The following is an 11857-nucleotide window of genomic DNA, read 5'->3' as shown; positions in this document are numbered from 1 at the left end:
AGTTGCCATTGGAGAGCGGCCAGCCTGCCCTTCCCTCAGGGTTCCTGTCTCAGGAGCCATCTCTCCTCTCACATGGCTCCTGGTATGATGTTGTAACATGGAACATGGATGTCACATGTGTTCTTTGTCTCATGAATTCAAAGAATGAAATCTATAGACACAAGGGTGAGAGAAAATTAACAGGATTTATTAGGGAAATAGGAAGCAAGCAGGGCTCCAAAAGGGGAGGGGTCCCAAGATGTCGGCTATCTAGAGGTTTTCTGGGCTGGTCTGTCCTTATAGATGATTGGTGGAATAGAGGATTCAGAAAGGGGGCAATCAACTCTATTTTGCCTTCAGCAAATCTGGAGAAAAGTGATCTCTAAGCCTTAATCAGCACATGAATGGGAGTGAGGCTTTGTTGCAGGAGAAAGTACCATTGATGGTTGGTCCTGTCTAGGAGCTAAGGAGCTATCCTTGAGGCTATAAGTAGCTGGAGTCAGAAGCTCAACTTCCCAATTCTCTCTTCCCCCTTTTCTTCTCCAAGACCTTTTTCCTGGCTGTCTGTGGGTGGTCTTTCTTTCTGTCTCAATGCCATCCACCAAGATAGAATGAGGCCAGAGAGTCCCCCAGAGCCAGCACCATGCTGTGTGAACCTCAGTCTCTGCACTGAGAGCTACAGGAGCTTCTTATTTACAAGTCTCCCAGCCACAGGTGTCTTGTATGACGGGGGACAGTGGACTACCACGGGAGTCCAATGGACAAACACAGGGTCTGCTTCCATGAAATTGCAGCATGGGGTGAAGGGAACACCACGTAGCTGTGTCAGAAAATCAGGGAAACTGGTGGATGAATGATGTCACTAAATGTAATGGATATTCCAAAGTGAGACCAAAGATAATTAAAAGACAACTAGAGCTGTAGAGGGCAGATCAGGACTGGCAGGGGTGAGAGTGGAAGAGGGGCTCCATTTCTACCAGACTTGAGGAAATGTCTAGTCTCTTGATGGTGCCATAGCACCAGTGTATGCTGTGACCAAATCCACTAGCATGTGCCCTTAGAACCAGCACACTCACTGCATACAAGCATCACACTCATAAGAGAAGAACATTGTTAAGAAAGGCTTTACCCTGAGGTCGAGTGAGAGGGCTATGAGGAGGGCAGGGAGGTGGACTTTTATGTCACCCTTCCTATTGCTGTCCATACAAATCCTGGCCTCTCCCAAAGGCTGAGTCTGGACCCCTGCTTCCCTAGACTGTCTGGTCTCTCCACTGGTAATCCACGCCTGTGCTCTGGATTACAAACTTAGAGTACTAGGAGTTCCTTGTTTGTGTGTGAAGAACTTGTGTCTCAAAACATCTACAGATCCCTTCAGGGCCCTTGCTCACCACACGTCCCTGCCATTCTGAGGAGGTGCCAACACGTGGAACGGTGTGCCAATCATCTGGCCAGAACTCTGGGTGGATTCAGGATCCCCAAACATGTCCAGGTCCTGACCCCTGGCTTCTGAGAACTGGACTTCTTCTGGAAATGTCTTTGCAGAATAAATGAAGGCAGGAACCTCAACAAGAGATGACCCTGCATGAGGTGAGTCCTAATGCCAACGACACGTGTCCTTTTGAGAGAAAGGCCAGGGGATTTTAAACACAGGGAGAAGTCAGTGGTGTGATGAAAGAGGCACTGCTCGGAGCAGCAGTTCTATGAGGCAAGGAAGACTGGCAGCCCCAGAAGCTATAAATGAGCCCAGCCTGGATTCTCTTCATAGCCTCCAGGGGAAACTAGCCCTGTTGACCCTCGATTTCAAAGCTGGGCTTCAGAACTGGGAAGAACAGACCCTGTTTTGAGCCCTGTGCCTGGTTCTGCAGCAGCCCCAGCGCACACGGCAGGCCTCCTACAGTGGGCTGGGCTCCAAAAGCTCACCCCCCACTGCTGCCTGGTGGGCTTTGCCACTGGCAGCAGGAGGAGGGTCATGGCTAGACACAGTCGAGCCTGACCCTCTCAGGGCCACCCAGCAGCATGGCACCTGGCCAGACTACATTCCAACTGCCCTGGGTGTCCTGAGCAGCACCTCTGTGCCTTCCTTTGCTCTCTCTCCTCTCTGCCTTCAGCCATGGTAGTTGGCAGCTCGTTCCTCCCATGTTTCCTTGTTTCTGGTCTCCTGGGTTCTTCAGTGCCTCATTGACACTTGCTTTTAGTCTACTCTCTCTGCCAAAAGGCTTATGTGGTTCCAGTCCTGGCTGAATGCTGACCAATGCCCAGGAATCTTTGGCTTGTTCTGACTTCTCACAGAGAGGGAGGAAGGGACTTGAGGTAGACCAGATGTCTGAGTGATTGCTGTAGGGAACAGAGGTGAGGAGGGAGAGGTGGAAGAGAGGAGAGGAGGAGAAGGAGAGAAGAATGGCCAAGATGATGAAGAAGGAGGAGGGGGAGGACAGGAGGGGAAGGCTGGCAGTTACTGTGTGACTACTACCTGTCCAATGCGAGCTGGATATTTTACATATGCCCCCAGGTACATGGCAGAAGTAGACAATGCTGAGCTGATAATGGTGTGGTTTTATCACAGCAGAGCTGCCATCACAAAGTTTGCAGATGGAGTGGTTTACACAGCAGAAAGCCCTGTCCTCTCACTTCCAGAGGCTGAGGTCTGAGACCAGGTGTGGGCATCTTGGTTCCTTCTGAGGCCAGATCTGTGGCTTGTGAGAGCGCCTGTCTGAGTCCTCACAGGCTTTCCCCTGCGTGTGCCGATCTCTTCTCACAGGAACACCAGATCTGTGACATCAGGGCCACTCACATGAAGGCACTGATTTCCTCTTGAAGGCCCATCTGCAAGGGCAGTCACATTCTGAGGTCCTGGGCTTAGGAGTTCAGCACAGGGATTTGGGAAAGGCAGCAAGCCAGCCCTGACACTGCCCTCATGCACACAGAATCTGATTGATGTCACCAGGAGGCAGAAGCCAGGCTCATGGGTGCTGTTCTCCCTCAGCAGAAGTCTCCGGGACCTCTGGGGGAAAGGACAGGCTTCCAGGGGGGGCTTGTGTCTTCCTGGGTCTCTCTGGCCACTGAGCAGATGGTCAGGGGTCTAGGATCATGGGTCCAGAGGCAGAAGAATGGCTGCAGGGGGGAAGAAAAAGATAGTCCAGAGAACCTGTAGACCAGGGACCCCTTGGTGGCATTGTAGAAGGAAATCTCCCCTGTGTCCCAGTCTAGGAGGATGCCCAGCTGTCGGAGGGGCTGGGAAGGAGAGAGGCGAGTCCTTGGATAGGAGAGAGCCCAGAATCTCTTCTTATACAACTCCACTGCCCAGAGGCCATGCTGGGGGGATTTGGGGATCCAGCCTTCTCGACCTAAGTTCTCTAGGCAAACCCCCAGAATCCAGGCCTGTCTGTCTCCCACCTCAACTTCCCAGTAGTATCTCCCAGCTGAGAACCGCTCTTGGGCCAGGACACAGGGGTCCTGGTCAAATCTCTTGGAGTTGGGAAGCAGGTACTGGTCAAAGATCAGCCTTTTCACACTTTTCTGATCCTCTGACACCATGAGTTTGGGACTTGCTGTATCAGGGTCCAGTGAGGGGCTCACTGTGGAAAGAGGAGAGGGTCAGTGGGTCTGCACCCTATGTTCCTTGCAGACCAGGGCTCCCAGGGTTGTTTCCTACATCAGGGTGTCCCCTGCTCTAGAATCCCACTACTGTTCCAGTCCTGTGCCAAAAGCCTGTCCAAACAGCCTGTTCCCTGGCAGAGGAGCACACCAGACTGGGAGGCAGAGCCGAAGGGTTCTTGGGAGCTGTGGGCACGACTACACCCAGTGTGGCCCTGCTAGCTCCCAACATGTGCCCTGGGCTTCCTTCGTGGCTAGTGTCTCTGTGTGAATGACAGAGATGGAGAGAGAGAGAGACAGGAATGCAGAGATAGTGACAGAGATGGTAATGCAGAGACAGAGACAGCAATGCAGAGAAGTGAGAGAGAATGCACTACACCAAAACCTGAATACTAACATGGATACAATATTATTAAATGCCATCATGAAATCTGCGGGACATCCTGGAGATTGGACTCCAATCTCCAGTCCTCCAATCACTCTCTGATGCCCAGCAGCCTTGGCTCTCCCTTCCCACCTCTCTGCTCTTCAGTCCTCACTAAGGAGATTGTGCCTGGAGATGGAAGGTCACTGTTTCTCCACTGTCATGGTAAAGGCCTCCCCTGGGTGCCCAGTCTTAAAAAAACAGCCTCCTCCCAGCATCTGCCATATGCAGGATGCCTTTGTTAGCACACCTCCCTCTCCCAGGAGCTCAGAAAGGAACTAAGGTCTCCTGGGGCAGCTAAAGTCTGACTTATAAGGATGTGGCATCAGCAGTTGACACAGTGCTTCTGCTCTCTGGAACAGATGTAAGCATCTCTTATAGACACATGAATGCACACACATACACACACACACAAACATCCAGAAATACATTCACAGACATAAGCATGCACCTCACAGATACATACACACATGCACATGCATACACAACACACATACACATACCACACAAATGTACACACACATGCATATACACTGACACATCAAGACAGAGCACACAGGCACACAGATGAAATTGGATGCACATGCATGGACATGCATGCATTCACATGTACATATGTGTACCTTCATAACACATGCATACACACATGATTGCACAGGCATGCACTCACATGCATGACCCACACATGCAGACACCAATGTGAACACATATGTGCAAACACACAAACCAAAGACATGCATCACACATGAACACTCACCTGCATGGACGTATGTGTGCACAAACACACAAGCACACATGAAAACTGTACACACAGGCACTAATGCTTGTACACATGCATATACACACATGTGTGGACACACATATATGTATACACTCATGCACAGACATGGTGGTCTGTGTATACATGTGGGGATGAACATCAGAAAGCAGACAGAAGCCAGAGACGTCCTCATGTGTGTCCCTCTCTCACCACCCCCTTGGAATTTCTTATTTCTGTCATGTGAGAGTGGGTGAGGGTCAGAAAACAAGACCCATAAGCTACTAAGAATCCCACCCTTTTCTTTTTCTTTGAGACTAGCTCTGATTTCAGGGTCTCCTGGTGTCACTAGTCATTTTTCATCCCTGCCAGATGGGCTCAGGTCTGTGCTTCTGGGTCTTCTCCCTGTGGGGAGCTGGTCAGGGGTGGATCTTTGGTCTACAAATGCATGAGGTTTGGAGGCTGTACCTGAAGTTCCACTCTCTAACCTGCAGGGAAACAAAAAGACCCTATACTGTGGGGCCCTGCTTATGAAATGGGGCTGAACTTATGTACTGCAGCCTCTAGTCCTCCTCACAGGGCTCCTCTCAGAGTGCCTCTGGAGATGAGAGCTGGAGACTGTGCCTGGTGCCTAGTGACACGACAGGGAGGCATTCACTGCCAAGGACCACTGTCCTCAGCCTCCCTTCAGCCTTCCCCAGTCTGTCATGACACAGCCTTGACAGCCAGCAAGGGGACAATCTCTACTTCCATCACAGGAGCCTGAGGCTAGGGACAGGTCCCCAGGCCCGAGTGAGCTTTCAGCTTCCAGAACTGGGAGCTAAGGAAACCTCTTTTCTTCACAATATCACCCAGCCTTGGGTATTTGGGAAGACCAACCAGGCTGCCCAGATTATGTAGTGAAGACTACTTTGGAGATAAGGGTTTTCACTGTGTGGATCATATGGGTAGCTCTGGAGTTGGGATCCCTACTGATCATTCTGTTCCTGCTGGGTTTGAGGACAGACAGCCTCTGCTCTGGGCTGCGTGTTGAGGCCCCGTGCTTGAGGGGCATCACGTGTCCTGCTAAGCCTCCTACTCACCGTGGGATAGCTCAGCCTTTGTACTGCTGGCTTGTGGCCTCTGTGCTGTTTCTTCTCGCTCTGTTTCTTCTAGCAGTGTCTGGGAACTTTTCTTTTGCTGCTTCCCTAAACAGCAGAGTACTCCAGAGACCAGGAATCCCAGAGCAGCGAGGGCCAGAGACAGAGCTAGTTGCCACTCTGTGAGAGGAGGCCTGGAGAGGGGAGCTGAGGACATAGGAACTGAGAACAGCAGTTCTGTATTAGCGTACATGGTGCTGAGGTCAGAATGGGGGGGCTCTCCATGAGTGATCCCAGATGTAAATTGTGGGTGCCGGGTGGTAATGAAATCTGCTCTGGGGCAGGACTTTTGTATTGAGAAAGCTACACATGTTGGGGGTATACGGAAGATCTATGCACTTTCTGCTCACCTTTGCTGTGAGCTAAAACTGCTCTAAAAATAGCCCATTTTGTAAAGAGTTAAGAATTACAAAAACAACATGGGGGTGAAACTTCTTGTTTCCACATAAATGCAAAGCTCCCCTGGTACTCTCCCTGTATCCCATCTCTGCCCCATCCTCAGCATTTACTTAAATCTGCATCCCCAGAGTTCTGCCAGGCTGTGCACAGGGACCAGTTCCCACCAGATCTTACTTGGAACCCTGGAGTCCTGGCACAGGTCTCAGTACTGTGCTGTCAGGGCTGAACAGACACTCACCAGGCAGCCAGCTCTCAGCCCCCTTCCTCTTGGGGAGGAGGGGGTTGGAAATGGAGCAGGACAGACCCTGCACAGCCCCATTCTGGATGGTCACCCTGGACACCACAGCCACGAGGCCCGTGGTGGCCGACAGTGAGAAGTTGGTCACAGCAGGCACTGGCTGTCCTCTGAGGTCTCTCCACTCCACCAAGGGCTCTGGGTACCAGCCTGCCGAGGTGCATTTCACTTGGATACCTGTGCCCTGGTCATCCACCACTTGCACTCTGGGCTTTGAGCCCAGCCCTGGAGAAGAAACATCAATTGGGACGTTGCCACCACAGCTGCTCCATTAAAACACATCTTGAAGACTTTAGTGTGTATTACCAACTGTTCACAAGTCATCACTCCCTGAAGTAAGCACATCCCTAACAGGTACGCCTTTGTCCTAGATAAAATAGCAGAGTGGGGCAGGGACAGTTCAGTAAGACAGAAGGGGTTCCCATGTCACACAGGTGAGTGAGTGCAGGGAACAAGAAGAAGCTCGCTGGCCTGCCTCCAAAGAACAGCCCTGAGCCACCCAGGAAAACTGTACCCCAAATGCCTTTGTCCCTCCATGCCCTCCTTCTCAGCCTGCCTCAGCTCCCCCGTCTTTCCCTCTTATCAGTGCAATAATATAGTAAAGGGAAAGATCAGAAAACAGCTGTGTTGACCCTCAGGTGGCCTTGCTTGGGACTGTGTGTCCAGCAGGTTCTCAAGCTGTAGGACTCTGGTCACACCGCCAGGATTGGGGCCAGGTGTGAGGAAGCTCCCCAGCAGGGCAGATGGCCATATGCTGCCCTTACCTGCCACCGTCAGCCAGAGTGTGGCCTGGTTGGAGGAAGTGCCCTCCTTGAAGAGGCAGTGATAGGTGCCGTTGTCAAAAAGAGTGATGTTATGTATCCTCAGTGTGGCCTCGCCCCTGGCTACACGGTCACTCACAAAGCTCGTCCTTCCCTGATACTCCACCATCTGCTCTTGATGCACATCCTCCCCATTCCTGTGCACGAGTACAGCTGGGCTGGACTGGTTCCTGTACCACCTCAGCTCCATGCCTTCAGTGCTGATGCTGGGGACCAGTCGACATGACAACTCTGCATCTTCCCCCACCAGGGCCAGCACGGGGGCATGAGGCCCTTGGACTTGGAAATCAGCTCTTCCTTAGGGAGACAGATCCACGAGGATGGGGTCAAGCCTCGTGTAGGGAGATGGTGCTCCCTACCCCACAAGGCCTTTGAGGGTGCAAGCGTACGCTAAACCCTGCGCTGCAGCAAGGCCTCAGCTGGCCTGTCCCTCCACCCTGGGTCTCAGTGAGACCTCAGCTCGTCCCCACCTGGGAATGTCCCTCTTGGTGCCCTCCAGAGCTGGCAAGGGAGACTTCCTACCATTTCCAGGAGGTGGGAGCTGCAGGAAGAGGAAGGCAACAGTGCAGCACAGTAGAGATGCACATCCACAGCGTGACTTTGCCATCCCTGTTGGGGACAGAGACACATGAGGTGGGACGTGCATTGAACATGGAGGGAGAGAAGCCCCCTTCTCATAGGAAAGAAGGGGAAATTGCCCTGGCAGAGAGAGGTGGTCCATCAGGTCCACATGTAGCCAGCAAGCAGGCCAACGACCCTTTCTCTCATGTCACCTTCTCGAGATCACCTTCCACTTGTGTGCCCCCCCTGCAGAATGCCATGGAGATATCCCAGGCCTTATTCTCCTGCTCATGTGAGGGTTTTCACCCAGTAAGTAGCTCTTTACACCCACCAATCACCAGAAGGTGTGTGGAAAAACCCAAACTCCCACCAGGCAAATCTGAGGTCAGAAGGATGACAACAGCCCCCCCCCTCCCCCCGTCAAAGCCCCTTCGCCTGTTGTCCTACAGGACTTCTACAGCTGGGTGCAGGACATGGTCCCTCCTGACAGGAGTTCAGCCACTGTTGCTGGCTGTCCTGAACTGACTGGGAGAGCAGGGGTGTGGAAGCCTTCTGCCATCCTGGGCGGATTCTGACACAGCCTCACGGGGTCTGCTCTTATGTCTGGATGAACAGGGAGGCCTGCGAAGTTTGGCTCTTGCCTTGGAGGAAAGCCCATGGGGCTCTGTGCCCCCTGAGCATGGGGAGAGAGTGAGGAGGCAAAGACTCCAGGAGGGCCTTACACAGAGGACACTCACCTTGCTCTGATGCAGCTGCCCTGCTTTCTGGGGACATCTTGGTGACTTTGAGGGGATCAGCCTGGTTCTTGGCAAATCCCAGGCAGGGACAACGTCTCCAGGTAGTGATCAGAGAGAGAGCCTGGAGATCCCAAGGAAGCGCCAAGCTCCAGAGCTTCTGCAGAGCCCTTATTACTTTTCGCAAAAATAACCAACTGTGCCTTTTTGGCAGCTGCAACAGATTCCAACAGGCAGGGGTGTGGCCAAGAGTCCTGAAGGTGGATGAAGATGCTGGTAGCAGGAGATAAGGGAAGAGTCTGAGATCAAGTACGGCCCCTGGAAGATGGCCAGCAGGACCAGCTTGGGGCCACCAGGAGCCCTAAGGAGGGGCTCAGATCGCCAAGGCTTGGGAGCCCAGCCAACCTCCAGAGCCAGAGAGTTCAGATAAAGCTCCATGGTTATCTGGAGACCTTCAGAGCTGCCAAGGACTGCAGTTCCTTTGGGAAAGTTCTCCAGATCATGGTGACCTTGGTCTGATTCTGGCATTGTCCCTGGAGACACCCTTCCTCATTGCTTCCCAGTCGCTGAGACTGTATGTCCTGGAGTCTGTCCTCCCTGGATTGCTTGCAGATCTTTCACTGGGTTCCCTTCACCCTTGTAAGGCCTGCCCCTAGCCCCTTGTTCTGCCTGTTCTCCCCTCAAGCCTCACACACCTCTGAAAGGTTTGGTGGGAGAAGAGCCACTGGGAAGGCTGCTGGGCATCGAGGGGGCGGGTATCTGGTTTCACCCAACAGAGGTGTTAGGGACTCTGAGGTGCTCACTTACTGCTGAGAAAGTCTAAGCCCCTGATGCCTCCCTACCTCCTCAGGAGGAGCCTTCTCTTGTAAGTCAGCTGTCCCCTCTCAGGTAGAAACACAAGGATCACACCTTGTTTATGTGGTCCTGTGAGTGGCTCTCACCAGGCAATCCCTCTCACTTGTCCTTCGGAGTTGGGAAGGAGGGCTTGGGTCCTGATCACCTAGAGTGCTCCAGTGCAGTCATTAGGGAGCACAGTAGGGAGGTTTCTATAGTGGAAGCACCAGAGATCCATCAACCCACTCCACATAGGTGTAGAGGACATGGGATGGTATGCCTGGGAGGCACTAAGTTGCCATGCTCCCTGCAGCCCTATCCATGGCAGCCAGACCTAGAAGCAGCCAGGCATCCAGCAGATGGGTGGCTAAAGGAAATGTGGAGACTTCACAGGACAGGAGACACTCATCCATCTAAGAAAGAGGTCCTGTCCTCTGTGTTGACATGGATGGAACCAGAGATTCTCATACCAAGTGACCAGAACTGGCACACAAAACCAGCCCTGCAGGGTCTCAAGCAGATGTGGGAGCTCAGGGCCTAGGGCATCCATTGTGGGGAGAGCAGGGCAGAGGGGTGGGGAGGCACAGTTGGTGCTTAGAAGCTAGCAGAAAGGGTGGTGAATAACTGAGAAGACCTGCGTCCCTGGTTCAAACATGGCACAGCGTACACATGCACCCAAACATCACGTGACACCCCAGGGATAAGTGTCATTTTATTTTTTCCATTTACAAATTTTACATTTAAGGAAACACAGCGTGCTCCCAAGATTAGCAGAACAATTTGTGATAGAAGCAGATGTGAAGGGCTAAGTGCCAGCAACATCTAGAGAGACTGGGAACCATCCTTTCTATGGAGTGGAAATCTGTCTGAAGGCCCAGGGAGGGTGCTCCTTGCTGAGCAGGGGCTCACTGTGGTGCAGAGCCTCCAGCAAAAGCTGCCCAGACACAGGTGCCTCAGGTACCAGGCTTGAAGTCCTAAGGCAGGAGGACCACAAACTCAACACCATCCTCTGTGGGACTCCATCTCCATGAAGTGATCAGAAGGGGTGAGTCCAGGGAGAAAGAGTTACGGGGTGGGGGGTGGGGGGGAGGAAGAAACAGAGGGAGATGGGGAGAGGAGCAAAGGAGAGGGAGGGAGAAGGAGAGAGGAAGATAAGGAGGGGAAGGGGAGGGAGGGAGAGGGGGAAGGGAGGGGGGAAGGAGAGAAGGAGAGAGAGGGAGATAGGGAAAGGGAGAGAGAGGGAAAGAGAAACAGTGAGTGAGGGGGAGAGGAAGAGAGAGAGGGAGAAGGGGAGGGGGAGAGGAGAGAGGGAGGAAGAGAGAGGGGAATGGAGGGAAGGAGAGGAGAGAGGGAGGGAGAGGAAGATGAGGAGAGGGAGAGAAACAGTGAGTGGGGGAGAGGAAGAGAGAGGGAGATGGGAGAGGAGGAAGGGGAGGGAGGGAGGAGGAGAGAGGGAGATAGGAAGGGGAGGAGGGAGAGTGAGAGAGGGAGGGAGAAGAAGATAGATAGGGAGAGGGAGGCAAGGGAGGGAAGGAGAGAGGGAGAAGAAGATAGAGGGGGAGGGGCAGAGAGGGAGGGAGAGAGGGACATGGGAGAGGGGGAGAGAAGGGAGAGAGGGAGAGAGGGAAGGAGAAGGAGAGGGAGTGGGAAGGAGAGAGAAAGGGACATGGGCGAGGGGGAGGGTGGGAGGGAGAGAGAGGGACATTGGGGGTGAGAGGGTGAGAGATAGAGAGAGGGAGAGGGAGAGGAAGGGAGAGGGACAGAGGCAGAGGGAGGGAGAGAGATATGGGGGAGGGTGCGAGGGAGACAGAGGGACATAGGGGTGAGAGGGAGAGAGGGAGGGAGAGGGAGAGAGAGAGAAGGACAGAGGCAGAGAGCCCACAAAAATTAATTTTGGGTGTCAAGGACGGGGACTGGGCAGGAGGTGGAAGTGGAAATGAGTGCAGCTGCTTTGTGGTTTGGAGGTTTTACTTGAGCATGCTGGGAATGTTTTGAAATCAGAGATGGTAAAGTGGCACCCGCTTTCTCCACAGAAAAGTCTTAACTGGGCTTCTCCAGAAATCTTCACCATGGTTGACTTTAGGACTGTCAGCAAAAGAGTCTCTACAAAAGAGTTCAATGTAGAAAAACTTCCTATTTTCATGTTGCCCTGTTTTACTTGGCCACTGGCCGATAAGATACCAGTACTCCAGGTGCTGGACACCCCCTTACTAGTTTTCACAAATATATCCAGTACGGTAGCTTGTAGAAATGTGCAAACAAGGCTTCTGGCCTTGAGCTGGGCTTCACAGAGATGTCTACATTTTTAAGATAAGTTATC

General features: G+C 52.8%; 1 protein-coding gene across 1 annotated transcript; it reads right to left on the bottom strand.

Annotated features, from left to right (window-relative positions):
* Nucleotides 1-2958: 2958 nt before the first annotated feature.
* Nucleotides 2959-8015, bottom strand: LOC143400065 (butyrophilin-like protein 10). Its single transcript, XM_077109423.1, has 4 exons — nt 7931-8015; nt 7352-7705; nt 6531-6812; nt 2959-3554 (listed from the first exon to the last, which is right to left on the bottom strand). The coding sequence occupies exons 1-4, from the start codon at nt 8013-8015 to the stop codon at nt 2959-2961; spliced, it is 1317 nt and encodes a 438-aa protein (XP_076965538.1).
* Nucleotides 8016-11857: the final 3842 nt, after the last annotated feature.

Source organism: Callospermophilus lateralis, chromosome 5 (genome assembly GCF_048772815.1).
Source record: "Callospermophilus lateralis isolate mCalLat2 chromosome 5, mCalLat2.hap1, whole genome shotgun sequence".
Lineage (NCBI taxonomy): Eukaryota > Metazoa > Chordata > Mammalia > Rodentia > Sciuridae > Callospermophilus > Callospermophilus lateralis.
The sequence above is the reverse complement of the archived record's forward strand: the minus strand, read 5'-3'. Positions and strand labels throughout refer to the sequence as shown.